Here is a 21465-nt window from a genome sequence, read left to right on the forward strand (position 1 = left end):
GAACAGTTTGAGGTAATATCTGAAGAGTTGTTGTTACGGTTCTTTGAGCTCACTGTAGAGTCCTTGATTGCAGGTAGATCTTGCTTTTCGTTGGGACCCAGTAGTATTTTTAAACCTTGTTCGCTGTAGGAGACTTTTCTCTCTTGGGGTTTGTGTGTCTTCAGTGGATTCAGAGGCTTGTGAAAAAGAGATGGGAGCAGACAGGAGAGGCTGTGGCGAGCCAACCAGGAGAAGTCTTTTCAATCTAGGAGCAAACCGCTTTCTGCTCAAACCGTTTGTACAAATTCAAAAAACTCAGGTTGCCCTGCAGGTTAGTCATGTGACTAGCTGGTTTGACCACGTCTGTTTGTGTATTTGGCCATCTTAGCAGCCAACATGGAATGCGAGCTCCCCCACCTTCGACATCTGGTGATCAAAAGTCCAATGTGGGTTGAATGTCAGGGAATGGCTACTTTTGTCATTCCAAACACTATCTGTTAATATGCAAATGTCCTTTCCAGCCACAGCTGATCTGTTCAAGTCCTCTCATACCTCCAGTAACAGTTTAAAATCAATGTTCATGGTAAAATCAACATGCCCCGTTCTTGGCAGGTGGGGGCCTAGCATATAGAACATAGAACATAGAACATACAGCACAGAACAGGCCCTTCGGCCCACAATGTTGTGCCGATCCTTTGTCCTCTGTCAAGGACAATTTAATCTATACCCCATCATTCTCCTTTATCCATATACCTATCCAAAAGCCTTTTGAAAGTCCCTAAAGTTTCTGACTCAACAACTTCCCCGGGCAAGGCATTCCATGCCTCGACCACTCTCTGGGTAAAGAACCTTCCCCTGACATCCCCCTTATATCTCCCACCCTTCACCTTAAATTTATGACCCCTTGTAACGCTTTGCTCCACCCGGGGAAAAAGTTTCTGACTGTCTACCCTATCTATTCCCCTGATCATCTTATAAACCTCTATCATGTCACCCCTCATCCTTCTCCTTTCTAATGAGAAGAGGCCTAGAATGTTCAGCCTTTCCTCGTAAGACTTATTCTCCATTCCAGGCAACATCCTGGTAAATCTCCTCTGCACCCTCTCCAAGGCTTCCACATCCTTCCTAAAATGAGGCGACCAGAACTGCACACAGTACTCCAAATGAGGCCTTACCAAGGTCCTGTACAGCTGCATCATCACCTCACGGCTCTTAAATTCAATCCCTCTGCTAATGAACGCTAACACCCCATATGCCTTCTTCACAGCCCTATCCACTTGAGTTGCAACTTTCAATGATCTATGCACATAGACCCCAAGGTCTCTCTGCTCCTCCACATGCCCAAGAACCCTACCGTTAACCCAGTATTTTGCATTCATGTTTGTCCTTCCAAAATGGACGACCTCACACTTTTCAGGGTTAAACTCCATCTGCCACTTTTCAGCCCAGCACTGCAACCTATCCAAGTCCCTTTGCAGACGACAATAGCCCTCCTCGGTATCCACAACTCCACCAACCTTTGTATCATCTGCAAATTTACTGACCCACCCTTCGACTTCCTCATCCAAGTCGTTAATAAAAATCACAAACAGGAGAGGACCCAGAACTGATCCCTGCGGCACGCCACTGGTAACTGGGCTCCAGGCTGAGTATTTACCATCTAAGACCACTCTCTGCCTTCTATCAGTTAGCCAATTCTTAATCCAACTGGCCACATTCCCCACTATCCCATGCCTCCTGACTTTCTCCATAAGTCTACCATGGGGGACCTTATCAAATGCCTTACTAAAATCCATGTACACCACATCCACTGGTTTACCCTCATCCACTTGCTTGGTCACCTGCTCAAAGAATTCAATCAGGCTTGTGAGGCAAGACCTACCCCTCACAAAACCGTGCTGACTGTCCCGAATCAAGCAGTGTCTTTCCAGATGCTCAGAAATCCTATCCCTCAGCACCTTTTCCATCAACTTGCCTACCACCGAAGTAAGACTAACTGGCCTGTAATTCCCAGGGTTGTTCCTATTCCCTTTCTTGAACAGGGGCACAACATTTGCCACCCTCCAATCACCTGGTACCACCCCCGTCAGCAGAGAAGATGAAAAGATCATTGCCAGCGGCTCTGCAATTTCATCCCTTGCTTCCCATAACATCCTTGGATATACCCCGTCAGGCCCGGGAGACTTGTCTATCTTCAAGTTATTCAAAGCATGACATTGTTTATTGGCCAGGGATCAACGGTGACATCGGAAAGTTAGTGAGAATGTGTGAGCATGCTAGAGCCACCAGCTACAACATGGAGATGACTTTATCTTAGTCACCGATTATTTCTCCAAATTTCCAATTGTCCGACAGGTAAAAGACACTTAAGCGAGGTTGTCGCAGACAGACTGAGTGCCATATACAGTCTGTTCGATGCACCTGAAGAAATTATTTCTGACAGTGGGTCAAATTATATGGGCAGACCTTTCAGGGATGTGTGTGCCAAATGGGGCGTAAACCATATGACGTCCTCACCACATTATCCTAGATCTAACTGTCTTGCCGAGTGAATGGTTCACACAGTTAAATCGCTTATTCTGAAATGCAGGACAACGAAACAAGATTTTCATATTTCCATGCTCCACCTCATATCCACCTATGGATATGGGCTTACCATCACCAGCAGAGATCATGTTTGGCAGACAAGTGAGAACGATTCTACCAAGCCATCATCTGTCCAAATTCTCCAAGATGCAGGAGACAGTGCTCGAAAAACAAGGGAGAATGAAAATGATGCATGACCCACATGCAGGGGCGGAACTATCTCAACTACACGTAGGAGAAAAGGTCAGGGTCATACACCCCACGATGAGAACATGGTTACCTGCAGAGGTATCCAAAGTATGCAGTGAGCCTAGGTCTTACGAGGTTACGACATCTAATGAGCAGTGTTGAGGAGGAACCAAAGCCAATTAAGAGAAGTATGCAATACTCCAGTTGCACACAGCGGACTCAAAAGAACGCATTCCGACAATGAGGTTGTGACGGAACAACAGGACGACAACCAACACATTGACAACAAGTCTCAGCCAGGAACAGCCAAGGTTGAAATACACATCCCCAGAAGGTTATACCATAACCAGATCTGGAAGAGTTGTCAAACCACCAAAGCAATATATGGACTCTTAAGCTTCTGCACTCATAAATGTCACAATCCCTATCTTTATACTTGTGAATGTTATCTCCATTCCTGTATAGCTAATTTTGTTGATGTCCAATGTTATCGGTTTTTACTTGTAGCATCCATGACTTGTGTTTGGAAAGAAAGGGGATGTTGTCATAGAGTCATCGAATGATACAGCACTGGAACAGACCCTTTGGCCCACCGAGTCTGTGCCGACCAGCAACCACCCATTTATACTTATCCTACATTAATCCCATATTCCCTACCACATCCCCACCATTCTCCTACCACCTACCTACCTACACTAGGGGCAATTTACAATGGCCAATTTACCTATCAACCTGCAAGTCTTTGGCTGTGGGAGGGAGAACTTGCAAACTCCGCACAGGCAGTACCCAGAACGGAACCCGGGTCGCTGGAGCTGTGAGGCTGCGGTGCTCGCCACTGTGCCACCCCATGACCAATTTACCTATCAACCTGCAAGTCTTTGGCTGTGGGAGAAAACCGGAGCACCTGGCGGAAACCCACGCAGTCACAGGGCGAACATGCAAACTCCGCACAGGCAGTACGATCGCTTTAAGTGTGATGTCCCTTTAAGAACTCAGTATGCTAATGAGCTAAGTACCAGGATGTAATCATGTGACTAGACGCCATAGCCACTCTGCATTGTAACATCCTAGACAAAGGTTCTGTATCTGTTTGCTCTGTATTATATGTACTAGTTTAGCTGTTCATAAACCTTCTAGAGATCTTCAAAGAACTGGAATCCATGTACCTCATTGTGTTGCTTAAGATAACACAAAGAAACTCATGACAGTCCAGTTCAGTTTCTGGTCAATGGTAATCTCCAGGATGTTGATAGTGGGTATTCATTGATGGTAATGCCATTGAACATCAAGGGAGATGGTTAGATTCTCTCTTGTTTGAGATGGTCATTGTCTGACACTTGTGTTGCCTGAATGTTACTTGTAAATCAAAGTGTGTTGTATTCAGAAGAAGGCGATCCCAGGTTCAGCCCAAGTCCCCAATCTGTGCTGAGTTATCACAGCTGTTGTTTCTACAAATATGCTTTCCCTTATGCGGCATCATCCAAAAGCACAGACAATTTTTATGTGTGTGCTGATGATACCCAGCTCTACCTCATGCCCACTTCCCTCGACTCATCCACTATTGCTAAATTATCAGACTGCTTATCCACCATCCAGTACTGGATGAGCAGAAATTTCCTCCAATTAAACATTGGGATGACTGAAGCCATTTCTTTGGTCCCTGCTCCAAAATCCATTCCCTAGCTGTTGACTCCATTCCTCTCCCTGACCAATGTCTGAGACTAGATCAGACTATGAGCAACTTCGGTGTCAAATTTGACCCCAAAATGAGCTTCCGACCACCTATCCCCACCATCACTAAAACTGCCTATTTCTGCTCTGTAACATTGCCTGCTTTCACCTCTGTCTCAGCTCATCTGCTGCTGAAATCCTGAGTCATGTTATCTCTAGTCTTGACTATTGCAAGGCAGTCCTGGCTGGTCTCTCATAGTCTACCCTCCATAAACTTGAGGTCATCCAAAATTGTGTTGCCCTTGTACCAAGTTCCATTCACCTATTGCCTCTGTGCTCACTGACCTACATTGGCTCCCAGTCGAGCAACGCCTTGATTATTTAATTTTCATTCTTGTTTTCAAATCCCTCCATGGCCTCACCCCTTCCTATCTCTGTAATCTCCTCCAGCCTCACAACCCTCCAAAAGGACCAGTGCTGGAGCCTGAGCTATTTACAATCGATATTAATGACTTAGATGAAGGGATCAAGAGTAATCTATTCAAGTTTGCTGATGATACAAAGGTAGCTGGAAAGTTATGCTGTGGGGAAGATGTAGAGAGGTTGCAAAGAGATGTAGACAGGTTAAGTGAGTAGGCAACAAGGTGGCAGGTGGAGTATAATGTGGGGAGGTGTGAAGTTATTTCATAGAATTAATTAATCATAGCATTCGAATCATAGCATCATGAAATGGTTCCAGCACAGAAGGAGGCCATTTGGCCCATCATGTCTGTGCCAAATCTCTGCAAAAGAAACTCAGCTAGTCCCCTTCCCCATAGCCCTGCATCGTCCAAGTACACCCCGATCTTTCGGTTCTTGGATTGCTCCCACACCCCGCTCAGTCTTGTCCTACACCACCATCTCCAGGTAGTATTTTCCTGATGTGAATCGCTCCAATTCCGTGGTAAAGCCCTATACAAAATACAAAATGTCATCAACCTCATGCTGTGTATCTCCAACTCGCTGTCTGGTTGGGTCCAGAGTCGCAGTAACTGAATCTTTTAGCTGCTCCAGTAGATCTGCAGCACCATCCACTCTGAGCCTTTTAGCTGCTCATGTGGATCTGAGGTCTTTTAGCCATTCCTATAGAGTCATACAGCACAGAAACAGGCCCTTTGGTCCATTGTGTCTGTGCCGGCCATCAAGCACCTGCCTATTCTAATCCCATTTTCCAGCACTTGGCCCGTAGCCTTGTTCTCTGAGTCTATTAGAAAAGGAGAATATTTTTTAAAAGGCATGAAACTTTTAAATGTTGTTCAGAGAGACTTGGGTGTACTCATACAAGGAACACAAAGTTAGCAAGCAGGTACAGCAAGCAATTCGGAGAGCATATGACACATTGATCTTTATTCCAAAGAGATTGGAGTACAAGAATAAAGAAGTCTTGCTACAATTGTGTAGGGCTTTGGTGAGACCACATGTGGATTACTGTGCCCAGTTTTGGCCTCCATATTTAATGAAGGATGTACTTGCATCGGAGGCGGTAAACGAAGGTTGATTAGGTTGGTTCCTGAGATAAGAGGGTTGTCCTATGATGAGAGGCTGATGAATTGGGCCTATACTATGGAGTTTAGAAGAATGAGAGGTGATTGTAATCTTGTTGAAACATACAACATTCTGAAAGGGCTTGATAGGGTAGACACTGAGATTGTTATGGAGGCATAGTCTCAGGATAAGGGGATGATCATTTAGGACTGAGATGATATATTTCTTCACACAGAGGATTGTGAATCTTTGGAATTGTCTACGCCAGAGGGTTGTGGGGGCTGCATCATTGAGTATATTCAAGGCTGGGAATAGGCAGATTTTTGGTTTATCAAGGGACATGGTGAGCGGGTAGGAAAGGAGTGTTGAGGCCGAATCTCAGCCATGATTGTATTGAATGGCGGAACAGACTCAAAGGGCCGTATGGTCTACTCCTCCTATTTCTTATATCCTTATGTTCTTATCTGCACTCATCTAATTCAGGCCTCATGAGCATCCCTAATTTTAATCGCTGGTGACATTGCCTTCAGTTGCCTAGGCCCAAAGCTCTGGAATTCCCTCCCTAAACCTCTCCATCTGTCTACCTCTATTTTCTTCTTTAAATCACTTCTTAAAACCTACCTCTTTGATCAAGCCATTGGTCATCTGTACTAATATCGTCTTACGTGGCTTAGTGTCTGATTTTGCTTTATAACATGTATGAGAAGCACCTTGGGCCGTTTCATTACTTTAAAATTCTATACAAATATAATTTATGTCGGTAATGAGTTGATTTCAAGAGTACTTGAGCACAAAAGCAAAATACTACGGTTGCTGAGAATCTGAAATTTAAAAAAATGCTGAAAGTAATCGGGTCAGACAGCATCTGTGGAGAGAGAAATGGAGTTAATGTTTCAGATCTGTGACCCTTCTGATGAAAGGTCATGGACCTGAAACATTAACTCTACTTTTCTCTCCACAGATGCTGCCTGACCTGCTGAGTATTTCCAACACTTCCTGTTTTTATTTCAGATTTCCAGGATCTGCAGTGTTTTGCTTTTATTAAAGTCAGAAATATAATAGGTTTTAAGTAGTGAAAGGAGGGTGGGTGGGAAAAAGAACAAGAGGGAAGAGGGTATATTCGGGGTTTTTTGGTGGGCTTTTTTGAAAAAAAAGTTGGAACCCACCGGAAAACTCCGATTCCGCCGTAAGTTCAGAAAGCGCTGTTCCTGCTCCCAGCACTTGTCACGGTAAAACTGACATTCGATTTTAAAAAAACTGACCAACCACAAAGCTGCTCTGCTGAGCGTTCCCACTCTCCAACTGTGAGAGAGAGGTGGGTAGAGCAGAGAGAGAGGGAGGGGGAGAGGGGACAGGCAGAGAGAAAGAGGGTGGGGGTGTCAGAGAGAGGGTGGAGAACAATGCAGAGAGAGGGGATATGGGGAAAGAGACAGTCAGACAGACAGAGAGACAGGGAGAGAGAGTGATCAAGATCATTCCTGACAGATGGAAATCTATCCAGAATACTCCGCATTGCTACAAAAGTGTGTGGGCAAACATTAACTACACGTGCAAGCAAAAAAAAATACCAGGTATCTCTCTAAATCAGTGTCCAACATACTGACGAGAAAGTAAGTCAATAAATTAATGTTCTTATTTAGAGCTTCTTCACAAAAATGCATATTTGTTATTAATAGTAAGATAAATTTTTAATGCCCTTATCTTTCCAAAATTGTCTCAGCGGTCCCCATGTAAGACAAAATCTGTAACGTGGCCCCCCCACATGAAAAGGTTTGACAACCCTGGTCTAGAAAAGGTGTAAATGGCAGAATGAGGAGCAGCTGTTGTCTGAAAGCCAAAACAAGAGAACAAACGAGAGTAAGACCAAAGGAAAATAAAATAAACTGGGAGCAGAGGTTGCGGTCTGAAATTGTTGAACTCAATGTTGAGTCTAGAAGGCTGAAAAAAGTGCCCAATCGAAAGATGGGGTGCTACTCCTCGAGCATCATTGGAACTCTGCAGGAGGCCAAGGACAGAGAGGTCAGCATGAGAACAAGGTGGAGAACCTCTGCCCTCATTTGTTTACTTTTTCCATTCGCAACTTCTGCAACCTGATTCTCTTTGGATTGAGGTGACATTGATTAACTACTTAAGTGTCGGTCTGATGATTTTTACTATCTCAACCTCTTGATGCATTCCTGCCTTTGATCACATTCTTGTCCCTAAATTATCCTTTACACCCTAACGCTAACAGTAGCTACAAGTACACCCAAAGTTTCCTGTTGAAATGTAAACCCCCCTCCAGATTACTGTTGCAAATTTTCAGCATACAATCCTTTTCTAAGTAGGTGCATGTTCCTGTCTGGTAACGATTGACTTGGTTCTCCATTCCTTCCTGGTCTTGCTTGAGGGAAGTTGTTTCTGAATGCGATCACACCGTTTACAATGGGACCCAGCAGCTCAATAGGACAGTCAATCACTGAGAACTGGGATGTGCAATAAATGCAACCTTACTAAAGGTGAACACTTGCTCAGCACAGATTAATAATGAAATGTACCGTTACCTACATTCCCTGTACAGCAGATGTGTGTATGCACACATCATACTCCTACACTGCCACCCCACTCCCCAACAAGCACTAGAAATAGAAGTAGACCATATGGCCCATCGAGCCTGCTCCGCCATTCAATATGATCATGGCTGATCTTGGGCTTCAATTCCACTTTCCTGCCCACTCCCTATATCTCTTGATTCCCTGCAAGACCAAACATCCATCTCTCCCAGCCTTAAATGTATTCAATGATGGAGTATCCACAACCCTCCAGCGTAGAGAATTCCAAAGATTCACAACCCTTTGAATATAGTAATTTCTCCTCATCTTAGTCCTGAATGATTGGCCCCTTAACCTAGACTGTGCTCCCGCATTCTAGATTCCCCGACCAGTCGAAACAATCTCTGAGCTTCTACCCTGTCGAGCCCTTTCAGAATCTTGTATGTCTCAATTAGATCACCTCTCATTCTTCTAAACTCCAGAGAATATAGGCCTAATTTCTCAGCCTCTCATCATAGGACAACCCCTCACCCCAGGGACCAATTTAGTAAACCTTTGCTGCACTGCTTCCAATGCAAGTATATCCTTTCTTAAATGTGGAGACCAAAACTGCACACAGTATTCCAGGTGCGGTCTACCAAAGCCCTGTACAATTTTTGTAAAACTTCTTTATTCCTGCATCTAGCTACTGTTTAAATTATTCCATTGTTTTCATTGTTCCACCTAGAAGTTCCTTCCATGTGTTGATCACTCTTTGCTTGAAGAGCTTCCTCACATCAGTCCTAAATTTGATTGTCTTAGTGTCACATTTTAACTTGAAGTGGTGTCTTAATTTACCTCTTCTAGATTGTTTATGGTATACCTCTGAGGCATCTTTTGGTTGTCTCTTTTTCCTCCGTCGTTCTGAAACTATGGATGAACCATGTAACTCCTCACCGTAAAATTGTCCAATGCCGTTTGTGACGCTGTAAGAAATCTCCATTGTGGTGTGACATTGTACAGTTAGCTGTAGTTACCACTTATTATCTTTCATTGCCCTCTTTAATAAGAAGTAAATTGCTGCTGTTCTTTTATCTGGTAAATCTCTGATCTACCATTTGAGGAAGATTGGCAGTATAGGACACGACTGCTCAATGCCAGCAATTTAACCCAGTGAGTTGATTGCTGGACCAAGGGCAGAATGTGTAAGATTTGCCTTTCCTATTCATTGAGGTTGGGGTCGGGGTCTGTTGAAAGGAACTGCTGCATGGCTGTTGAAAGCAGAAACGGTATTTTAGGTATAAAAACGAGAAATGCTGGAAATACTCAGCAGGTCTGGCAGCATTTGTGCAAATTTTGGATGCCTGAATCTGAACAGTTGATAAATTAAAGAAACTTCAGCTTTGATAACATCTCGCTGCCTGGGTATCATTACAATAGTCCGATTTGGAAAATTGTGATTATTTTTTTAAATTTTGACAACCGTCACTATGAAATTCAAATTTTCAATTTTCTGCTAATCTATTGCATTCATAATACAGCCTGGAACCAATTTGCAGCTTGTATCCTCTTCATCTGTAGCCTTTGGCAGACTTGTGTGTTCCTGTGTTTTCATTAACAATCTGCTCACCTATAAGACGCTGCTGTATTTTCATACTGAAATGCTACCTTGGCCCTAAAGAGATTAAAATGAAGAGAGTGACAGCAGAAACTCAGTATGGACTTTCTTCACCAATATTTACCTGCTGGAGGATTAAAGCACTTTGCGCTGGTTCAATTTTACAAATTAAAGTATTAACCAGGTAGAGCATTTAAAGGATTCTCTGAATGAAACAAGCCTCTGAGTGGGTGCAGGTTTCCTTGGTGAGCATTAAAAGATCTGCCCCTTGTTCCTCTCCCTTCTAAGTACAGAATATATCAGGTTACAAGCACTGTGATCCTGCATTGTCCTTCTCCTAAAGGACCTATCTGTCCTACAGTGTTTTATTATACCCTCTCTTCCCCCACTTTTCCAATTGCAAAGTCCCTGATCTCCATTTGAAATCATTGGAACAAGAGAAGGCCATTCAGCCCTTCGAGCCTGTTCCACCACCATTCAATTCGATCATGGCGGATCTGTATCTTATCTTCATTTACCCACCTTCCTTTTCTTTCTGTTGCTTCCTATTGCATTTTTTCATTTTTTCCTTCCTCCTTCCATTCCTCCCTCCTTTTTCTTCCTGTTCCATATCTTCCTTATTATCTTTGCCTAACAAAATTCTATCAGCAGCTATCCTGGCAATTGTAGGTGCAGACCGTTGGCCCTTTCCTCTAAGTGCATTGTGTTGGAGCGTTCTTGGGATTGGCCGTAGACTCCAGCTGGGTTGGTAACCCTCAGACAAAAGTTAGCCAACTGCCTGAATTCGTTCAAGTCTGGCCTCTTGCGCATCCCTGATTTTAATTGCTCCATTGGCGACCGTGCCAGCAGGGGCTTCAGCCCCAGGCTCTGGAATTCCCTCCCTAAACCCCTCTGCCTCTCTGCTTCTGCTTTCTTCTTTAGGACACTCCTTAAAACCTACCTCTTTCATCCAACTTTTGTTCATTTGTCCTCATATCTCCTTATATGGTTCAGTGTCAAATTTTGTTTGATAATCGCTCTTGTAAAGTGCCTTAGGACATTTTGCTGCATTAAAAACATGATATAAATGCAAATTATTGTTGAAATAGTGTTTCACATTAAGTCGATTAAGTTCAGAAACTATTGAGGTCTCCTTATGAATTGTGTGCAGCATACACAGAACAAATTAGTAACGATCCCCAGAATTAAGAGTATGTGGAGCGGACTGGGCTGTAATTTTGAAAAGATTTATTACCCACTTCTCAAACTTCACATATGTTTAAAAGAAATATGACCACACGACTGCTAACCCCATTGATTATCTTTCCCACAGGTTGAAGAACATGACTACATTTACCCACCTACATGTAATCTTCAAATTGATTTTTGTTTTTTCTGAATGGCTCAATGCTTGTGACCCTGAAACACTGACAGGTTGTGACCTGACATTTCCCGCACTTACAAAGTCAGGAATAAGAGGATAGTTCCTTTTAATTCCTTGCTTAGGTAACCGGCACTCACTCAGGTTTATTTTTAATTTGTGAATCCTTCAGATGCTCTGCACAGTTAGTATTTCAATGTGTAAAATTGCACCCTGACAGATGGCTGTAAATCCTCTGAGGTAAATATTTGTGTTCCAATGCTTGGAAGCCACTTCAAGTCCTAAAGCCATACCGGATTTTTTGCTGTCACGGGGTTATATTAATGATTTTAGAGTGACCGTAGCATTTTGGTATTAAAATAATAATTTAAAATTCTATACTTTTCTTCAAATTTATTAAAAACATATCAAGCATTATGTTTTCTGGCATAACAGCAATCACAACATTCCAAAAGTAATTCTTCAATGAAAGGCTGAGTTGTTCTAGTAATATGATGAGGTGCAATGTAACTACAAGCCTGAATCTTCCTTCCTTTTCTTTCTGTTATATTTTTTCATTTTTTCCTTCCTCGTTCCATTCTTCCCTCCTTTGTCTTCCTGTTCCATTTCTTCCTCCCTATTGTCTTCCTTCCTCCCTATTCTTTGCCTTTCCTCCTTCCCTCTGTTTCATCCTTGTCTTCCTCCCTCGTCCTCTTTTGACCATTCCCTTCTCTAATCACTTATTCTGCCCTTTATTTCTTTCCTCTTTCTGCCTTTCCTGCCTCATCTCTTCCTTTATCCCCCTCCCTCTCTTTTCCTTGTCTGCCTCCCTCCCTGCTCTTCATTTTATCATTCCTTCAATTCTTTCTTTATCCTATCCTTTGTCTTTCCACTCTCCCTCTTTCTTCCTTCTATGCTTCCTGCCTCACTTCCTTTCCTCACAACGTTCTCCTGTCCTTTCCTGTTGTCTGTATTTTCTTGTACTGCTGGTAATCTGCAAAAACTAAGTTCTAACATTTATTTCTGTGTTTAATGGCATGATTCTGGACGTACCTGGTTCATCCTTTATTCTAGGAATTAGGGAAGCTGCTTTAGATTTTATAGGGCTGGATTTTAAAGCCCCTCTGTCATCGGGAACGTTGTGGGGGGGGGGGGGGGGTGCGCAGTGGAGGTCCACCACTGGCGACAGGCCCCGTGCTGATCTCTATGGCGGCAAGGCCTCATGGTGGCTGCCCTGCCGCTCGGCGATGGGACCCCCATTTCAATATGTAAACAAATTTACATACCTGATTTAATGAGGGTCCCGTTGCCTCCTTAATCACCACACTGATCATCATTCGGGCGGCCAACACTGCCGCGCCTTCGAATCCCCATTCGGGGATATGTGGCGCACCTGTGGGGAAGGGGGAGGAGGATTGTTTCTTTGTGAGGGAGGGGGGAGTGGGGTAATATTACTGTGGATTGGTTGGGAGGGGGGTGATGGGAAGGAGTAAAGGACAAAGGTGCCGAACTTTGGTGGGGGGTGGGGGAGGTCAAATTCTCAATAAACAAATTCCGGGGGGGAAAAGGGCAGGAATGTTTTGAAATGCCATTGGTTGGGGCGGGGGGGAACTGAATTTAATGGCAATTTTAGTCTTTTTTTGGTCATTGATTTGACCTGGCCCTTTAATTTTTAAATCTCCATTGAGGGCTGTAAGCCCTTTAAAATGGCGCTGGTGCCAGCAACGGCTCACCCACCCCCTCCATGTTATCGCGGGGGGTGGGCGCGTGGCCATGTAAATGAGCCGCAGCGTTTGAAACCGCGGCAGCTCCGTGATGTTGCACGCAGACTGCAGTTTTTTACATCCATCACCTATTTCGGCAACGGACTCTTAAAATGCAACCCATAGTGTTCCTCTCTGTACTTTCTTTTTCCACAGACTCCTAACTTCTACTGTATAGATTTCCATAAAGCTTTACTTTGTTACTGTCAGCGATTTGTGGGGCAGTAATGAAAGCAGTACCTGACAACATCATTACACATAACATGGGCAGGGATCTGAGAGTTTATAACTGTAGGTTAATCCTTTTTATTCCATGCTTGCTGAAAATGTCCTTCCATATATGATTCCAACACTCCAAAGATGTTGTCCTACCACTAAAACAGGAAAGAGTGAGTATTTCCTAAAAGTGTCAAGATCCTTTTACTCTGCAAAGAAACAGGAATTTTGCTGTTGGCTTCACTTAGGAATCTAAGGTGCCCAAACCACACTGTTCTGGTAATTTAGTTGCACGTCTTTGGACCAGCCGATCGAATCTTTTCATTCAAATTGCTACATGGTCTCACTTCCTCCATTAATTCTGTAATCTCCTCCAGCCCTACAACCCCCTGATATCTCTGCACCCCTCCAATTCTATCCTCTTGCGTATACTACCTGATTTCTTACACTCCACGGCTGTGCCTTCAGCTGCCAAGACCCTAAGCTTGGAATTCCCACCCTAAACCTCTCTGTGTCACTCTCTCTTGAGGCACTCCTTAATACCTACCTCTTTGTCCAAGCTTTTGGTCACCTGTTCCAATATCTCTTTATGTTGTCCAATAACTCTCCAGCGAAGAGCCTTGAGTCGCTTTATTATGTATAAATAGCTATATAAATTCAAATTGTTTCTGATGGGTTATCATTGTTTCTTTTTCCACTGTCTGGTGGGGAGAGTCGCTGGGTTGTAAATGTAATGGGGAGATTGGCAACAGGGGACTAGTATGGCATGCACCATTGGCCTGAAGCTGGCATGACAGCACTAAAGCATCGTGATGGTAGTTTGTTTTCGATGACCTGCATGTATCATGTATCTTTCAGTCAATATGATTGGATTTTGAGAATAGTTACTAGAGGGATACTCTGGTGAGGACCTACCTTACCTTCAAGTATTCGCCTGGCCAACAGACTGTGTTACTTAAAGTATTTTACTAGTGGATCTTCCAAGGCACTACTCAGGGTGATTCAGCAGTGTTTCTCTTACCTGTCATTCTTGTATTTCTATTGGATTTTTTTCTATGTAAATCTTCTTTTCTGTTGTCTAGTGATTTTGCCTCTTCAGTGTCTTCAGGCAAGAGGTGGCAACTCTGTGATATAGGGAGGTAAAGTGGTTGCAATGTAACTACAGTTGGCTGATCCATCCCCTGTATCATTCTCTCCAGCAAAACAATTGCTGCTGTGCTATTTTCACATCAATTAATCCTATGGATTATCATACCACTATTCTCCACAAATATCACTCATATACTGTCCCCATACCCTAACCAATGCCTCATCATCTCTTACACTCACCACTTTCCCTTGTCCCATTATCCTTGCCTCCTACCATGCTTCTATCAATCTCTCTCCCCTCCCCTTCCCATTGTGTCTCCTGTCTTTAGTCAGATGCTGTTCCGATTAGCTTAGCTTTAGTGCCCCTGTCTTTACATCAAAGTATTTTCCTTCTACAACAATGACTGTATTTCAGAAAATACTTAGTTGGCTGTAAACGCTTTGAGACATCTGGTGGTTGCAAAAGGCTCTATATAAATGCAAGACATTTCCCCCCCCCCCCCCCCCCCCCTTTCTCCCCGGCTCCCCATTCTCTCTCGCCGATGAAGGGACTCAATAGAGTAGATACTGAGAAACTGTTTCCTGTGCTGGGGGAACCACAGACAAGGAGGTGTAAACTTAAAATTAGAGTTAGGTCATTTTGGAGTGAAATGAGGAGTCTTTCTCACATAAAGGTTAGTTAAAATTTGGAACTTTCTTGCCCAACCTTTGTTGATGTTGGGTCAATTGAAATTTTCAAGACTGGGGTCAAAAGATTGAGCGATATAGAGCAAAAGTGGGTAAATTAAGGTGAGGTACAGATCAGCCATCGTCTAATTGAATGGCGGAAAAAGCTTGAGGGGCTGAATGGTCTACTCTTGATCCTGTGTCCCCTACTTCCCCTTCTGCCTTCCCTTTCTTCCTGTTCTCCTCCTTCCCACTGCTCCCCCTCCCAACTGTGCTCATTTCTCTCTCGTCTCCAAAAAACAAGGAAAGACCTATTTACTGATCTAGGACACCGGATTTTTTTTTTTTGTAAGTGTTTTAAGTAAAAGCACAATGCTGTTAAGCAGCACAAAGATGGCAGAGGCAGCAATGGATATGAAGGGAGCCCGAGGCAAGACTGGGTGCAAGAAAACTGCTAGTAAGCAGAGCAACCGGGGGCAAGGATGGCAGAGGCGTAGGCGACCGCTGTATGAGTGAGGCCCACATTGTGCAGCATGAGAGGGTGCACATGACCAAAAGCCTTGGCCCAAGTCCTGGATGAGCGAAGCTTGTGTCGATAATGATCAGACATGATGAGGGTGGGATGTGGCTTGAGACCTGCAGGTTGGGAACAATGGCTGAGGGGGTTTGGGTAGGCCAAAACAAATCTGGAATGGGACAGGTGGGTGGCCTGAGAAACCAGGCCTGAGGCCCATGATGGGAACAGTTACAACAACAATGCATGTGTGTGTATATGTTTTTTGTGTGTGGGTATATAAATAATCGTGTAACGTAAATCAGGGCCAATGTGATTTCCTGGTCCAGTTTCGATCACCTTTGAGGATCAGAGAGGAAGTTTCCTTTTTTTCCCCCCTTTTTGTCCTGGCCTTTTATCTGATTTGTTGCCTCTCCCGAGAGATTACATGGCTCCAGGCAGGGTGGAGAGTGTCTTTATCTTGATGCAATAAGCATCGCCACTATATGGACCAGCTAGATGGACCAGTTGGCTTTTCCTGTCTGTCATTTTAGTATATTCGTAACTGGACCAATAACTAAAGAGGACAGAGAGATCAAGGGTGTTTTTTTGAAGAGGGGAGACTGCTACCTACAGTTTTGAAAGGGAGGAGTACAGTGTCTGAGATGAGGTCGTTATTGATAATATTGCCTAAAATGGGTGGAAAGGAAGTTGGAAGATCAGGTGTTCAGTGGGAAATGGAGTCCAGGGAAATCTCATGGATGAGATAGGCTTTGAGAGACCATGGGGAAAGATGGGGAGGAGGTGGAGAAAGATGTGGGAAGGGGACTAGTGGGGGGTTTGACTTGGAAGGCAGGGGGAGTGGAAGGAAGCAAAAACAGGAGCTGAATGGATGGTTGATATCTGGAGACAATGAAACTCATGAGCTCTTTGCACTTGGTAGAAGTGAGGATCAAGAGACCAGGAGGGATGAGTTTAAGGAATAGAGAAAAAGTCAAATAATTGTCCTGCATTTAGCAGTGGTACTGGCGGCAACTTTGGGAATCTGCACATGTGCAGAATAAGGCGAAAATTGAGAAATTGCTGTCAGTGATTCTGTATTCCTCCAGAGGGTGTTGTGTTAAGGTCCCTTCAGACTACAATCTCTAAGCAATCAGTGAATTGAAGAAAACTTCACTGTTGGTCTTGCTGTAAAAACCGCTGAACAAATTGCACCTTGTTGAATGAGGTGTAGTTAGGTTCTAAACTTCATAATTACAGCCAATCACCCACACCGGCCCTGAGAAACAAATTTTATATTTTCAGAATGGTAAATTTCTCCATTATGCTAAATTACACGCATTTTTAAAAAAAGCCTGTTTATGATATTTTAGCTTCTAACCTAAACCAATCATAGTAATTTATTTTGCTATCTGAAAATTTAAATTAAAAGCTAAGGATGATCAGTACTCTGAACTTCCTGTTCCTTTGCTGTCAGTGAGAATACTTCAGTGTGATTGGCTGCTTACCCTCACTGCTATGGGGCACCTGAAGATCCCCTTGACTTGACGCCAGATTTAGACTAGATCTTTGTGGGCAGCTTAGTTTGAGATCAGAGGCAAGTACTATTGTTTTGCCACTGACTGCAAAATCCAGCCCAAATTGATTTGCTCCTAATGTGCTAGTTAGTTACAAGAAAATATTTCCCAACAGACTTTATAGACAGATATATTAATCTGTATTCTGTATAGCTTCACTTGTAACTCAGCAGTAAGACCAGTGTGCAGCTGAGCTATGCAGATCAGAAAATCGTATTTTAAATTTTTGATCAGTGGTGAGATAGCAGTAGTTTAGGGCAGCAGTTGGGGCACCAACGTAGGCCTCAATGCTTCGAGCCAGAGAGGGTCGGGATATTAACCAGGGTTCCCCTTCCCGATTACCATCCATTGGTGAAAAGGGCATGTCTGCCAATGCAATGTGAGAATGGGATGTTTAGCAGTGGTGGCCCTGTTGGTCCTCGCTGGCTTGGCTCATAAACAAACAACAGCCAATTTGAGGAGGTAGTGGAGGACTTCTGGCACTTGTGGATCCATACCCCAGCCTCCTAGAGAGGAGGGAGAAAATAAGCAAGGAGAATTTACATTAAATATAGATAGATTTAACCATGCCTTTCTTCTTAAAACAGTTCTTTAATTTTTGTCAATTTAGTTTCCCAACCTGCTGCAATTTTTTTCATACTGCTGCTTTTTTAAAAAAAATCCTCATCCAATGGAACAATTTTCAATAAACACAGAAGCTTCTGCCTCTGTCTGTCTCTTGCCATCATGTGTTTACGAATGCAGATCTCCTGTACTGTCATATCCTGTATTATAATGGGACAGACAGGCGAGATGTGGCATTTGATTTCAAAGCCTGGAGTAATAACATGCAAGTTCTAAAAAGGGTCATCTTTTTATCAGCAGCCAAGGATCCAGCATTTGTACAATATTAATCATCGTCGAGCAAGTAAATGGCTTTTGTGTTTCAGCGCACTGAGGATAAGCATGCATAATTTATATGCCCCAGTGGCCTAAGGTTTATGCGATAATATTTCTTCAGGAATTTAACTTCACTGGGTTTCTTTTTTGTTTCTAAAATCCTCTGTCACTCTTTCACACACGGATTTTTTTTTCTTGCTTTTTGTCTTCACAGGTCACCCGGAAGGTCAAATCCATGCAGATGTTCCGTAAGCCGGTGAACACCGCCATCCAAGGTGACCGAGTAGGGATTTGTGTCACCCAGTTTGACCCCAAACAGCTCGAGCGGGGCCTGATCTGCACGCCGGAGTCTCTACGCACCTTATATGCCGCCATTATCTCCGTGAAGAAGATTCCTTATTTCAAAGGATCTGTCCACACCAAGGCTAAGTTCCACATCACTGTCGGTCATGAAACGGTCATGGGAAGGGTGACATTCTTCAGTCCTGCCCCTGATAATTTTGACAGCGAACCTGTGACAGATTGTTTTGTCTTTGACAGCGAATACCTTTATCAGGAAGAGTACCTATCGCCGGCCAAGGATGCTAGTGCTGATAAAAGCCAGACTGATGCCCAAACAGAGGGAGGCCAGGCACCCAGGCAACAATGGGCCCTGTTGGAGTTTGAGAAACCAGTGACGTGCCCCAAGCTGTGCCTTGTGATAGGCTCCAAGCTGGACACTGACATTCATGCCAATACCTGTAGGCTTGCTTTTCATGGGGTTTTGCTGGAAGGCTTTGAGGAGAAAAACTACGCAGAAGTCTCTCTGCCCAAGCTGAAGATCTTCAAGCTGAAACACAAAGAGGGGCAAGTAGAAAGGGTAAGCAAATCTGACACACCATCACTTGACATCTGTCACCTCCGGTTGATATTTTCAGAAGCTGGAATGGCTAAAGGAAACATTACAACAAGACATTTGCAAGTCCATTTTCATGAATCACCAACCATGAAACTGCAATTTAAGAAATAAGTATCTCCGAATTTTGAATTTTTGTCGCATATTTTGAAACTTTACCCATGATATTACCCACTAAAGTTTAGACAATATTTTTACATAGAAATTACAGCGCAGAAGCAGGCGACTCAGCCCAACTCATCTATGCTAGTGTTTGTGCTCCACACGAGCCTCCTCCTACCCCACTTCATCTTAACCTATCTGCATATCTTTCTAATCCTTTCTTCCTCATATACTTACCTAGCTTCGCCTTAAAGGCACCATATTTTTTCAACTAATTTGATTCTGTTTTCCCAACTTAAGTACATAACAGAAGCCAAGAATGAGTAATGACAGTTTGGTTCATTGAAACCTCATTCCTCGAGTACCCTAATTCTATTGAAATCTTTCGCTCGAGTACCCTAACTCCCATCTCAGCAGTCAACTACTTTCTGAACTGTCCTAATGATTCTATCAGTTCTAGCCTGCTTAGCATGTTATTGCAAATACTCTTGTATTAATGTTGTCTATATTAATGTCTGTCTTAAGTTTACTCAGAGATCACACACCAGACATCACACTTTGTTATAGGTGTGCTTACTGACTCACCCACATTCACTCTCAGTCCGGCAGTGCATCAGTTTCTGTTCATCCAGTACTAGATGTCAGACAAACAATCTGACAATTTAGCGATGGTGGAGGGATTGTGAGAGGTGATGCCGAGGTAGAGCTGGCTGTTGTCAGTGTATATGTGAAAACTGTCGTCATGTTTTCAGATGATGTTGCTGAGAGCAGCATGTAGATGAGAAATAGGGAGCCAAGAATCGATCCTTAGGAGGGACCAGGGGTAATGATATGGGACCAGGAAGAGAAGCCATTCCAGGTGATTCTCTGGCTACAACTGAATAGATAAGAATGGATCCAGGTGAATGCAGTCTAACCCAGCTGGACGACAGTGGAGCAGAAGATGGTGTGGTCAACTGTGTCAAAGGCTGAAACAGGTTAAGAAGGACAAGGAGGGATAGTTTCCCTTTGTCGTAGTGATATAGGATGTTATTTGTGACTTTGATAAGAGCTGTTTCGGTACTATGTAGGGACGGAAACTTGGTTATAGGGATTCAAACATGGAGTTATGGGGACAGATTTGGGTGGCGACAACACGTTCAAAGACTTTAGACGGGTGAGGGAGGTTGGAGGTGGGGTGATAGTTTGCAAGGATAGAGGGATCAAGGGTTGGTTATTTTGAGGAGGGGGTAATGACAGATTTGAAGGAGAAAGGGACAATGCCTGCAGAGAGAATCGTTAACAATATCGGCTAACTTGGGGACATGGGGAACAGGGAAATGTGAGTTGTTAGCATTTTAATGGGACTCTGGTTGAGGGAGCAGGCAGTGGGGCTCATGGGCAAGATAAACTCGAGAGGGCGTGAGGGGAGATAGGAGAGAAACTAGAAAAAGATGTGAGTTCAGGGCTAGGGCAGATGGGACCTTCAAGGAAGTTTGGTCCAGTCGGCTCGGGAAGGAAGGGAAGTGGCAGATGCAGCTGATTGGATGGTCTCAATCTTAGTGACGAAGTCAGTGAGCTCTTCGCACTTGTTACTCGAGGTGAGGGTGCAGAAAATGGGTGGGGGGGGGTTTAGGAAGAGGGCATTTGGCCCATTTAACCTTTGTTAATGGTTTGGCCACAGGAACTACCTAATCTAATCCCACGCTCCTGCACCGTAGCTTCAGATGATCAAACTATCTAATTCTTAATTTTGTTTAAAGTTACGGACTCAACAATACCTTGCGGCATATTCTTGCCATTTTTTCAAACCTCCTTTTTAATTCTTTAGAAAAAATTACTATCGAGAGAAAACCCACACACAAGAACAATTTCTAGATACACCACCACCATGCTAGATATGGACGGTCAGAGAAGCAGGATTCCTTTTTGCTGTTACACATGTGAAAATCTGAGAGAATGATATCTGCACTTGTACTCCATAGTGTGAGCAGGGGGGTATCTGCAATTATATTCCACAGACTGAGCGGGGGGAATCTGCACTTATACCCCATAGCCTGACCAGGGGGTTATCTGCAGTTATATTCCACAGTCTGAGCGGGGGCGGGGGGTGGGGGGGCGTTATCTGCAGTTATACTCCACAGTCTGAGCAGGGGGGTATCTGCAATTATACTCCACTCAGTCTGAGAGGGGGATATCCGCGGTCATACGGTACAGTCTGAGGTGGGGGTGGAGACTGTGGTTATATTCCACAGTCCGAAGGGCTATTCACCGTTTACTCCACTCAGTCTGAGAGCGGACTGGGCAAGGGGAAGTTTGATTTCTGTTAAACCCCACGCCGGATCTAAAAGGCAATGCATTATTTATAATTACACCACATGCAGTGATTA

At 43.8% G+C, this 21465-nt stretch overlaps 1 protein-coding gene across 1 annotated transcript in view; it reads left to right on the top strand.

Annotated features, from left to right (window-relative positions):
• eefsec (eukaryotic elongation factor, selenocysteine-tRNA-specific) overlaps positions 1–21465 on the top strand; it is a 447758-nt gene that overhangs the window by 199784 nt on the left and 226509 nt on the right. The window contains exon 5 of the mRNA XM_068052161.1: positions 18314–18958. Coding sequence (XP_067908262.1) covers positions 18314–18958 — 645 coding nt within the window. The remainder of the gene's footprint in view (positions 1–18313; positions 18959–21465) is intronic.

The sequence above is a fragment of the Heterodontus francisci genome, chromosome 19 (genome assembly GCF_036365525.1).
Source record: "Heterodontus francisci isolate sHetFra1 chromosome 19, sHetFra1.hap1, whole genome shotgun sequence".
In the NCBI taxonomy this organism is placed as follows: domain Eukaryota; kingdom Metazoa; phylum Chordata; class Chondrichthyes; order Heterodontiformes; family Heterodontidae; genus Heterodontus; species Heterodontus francisci.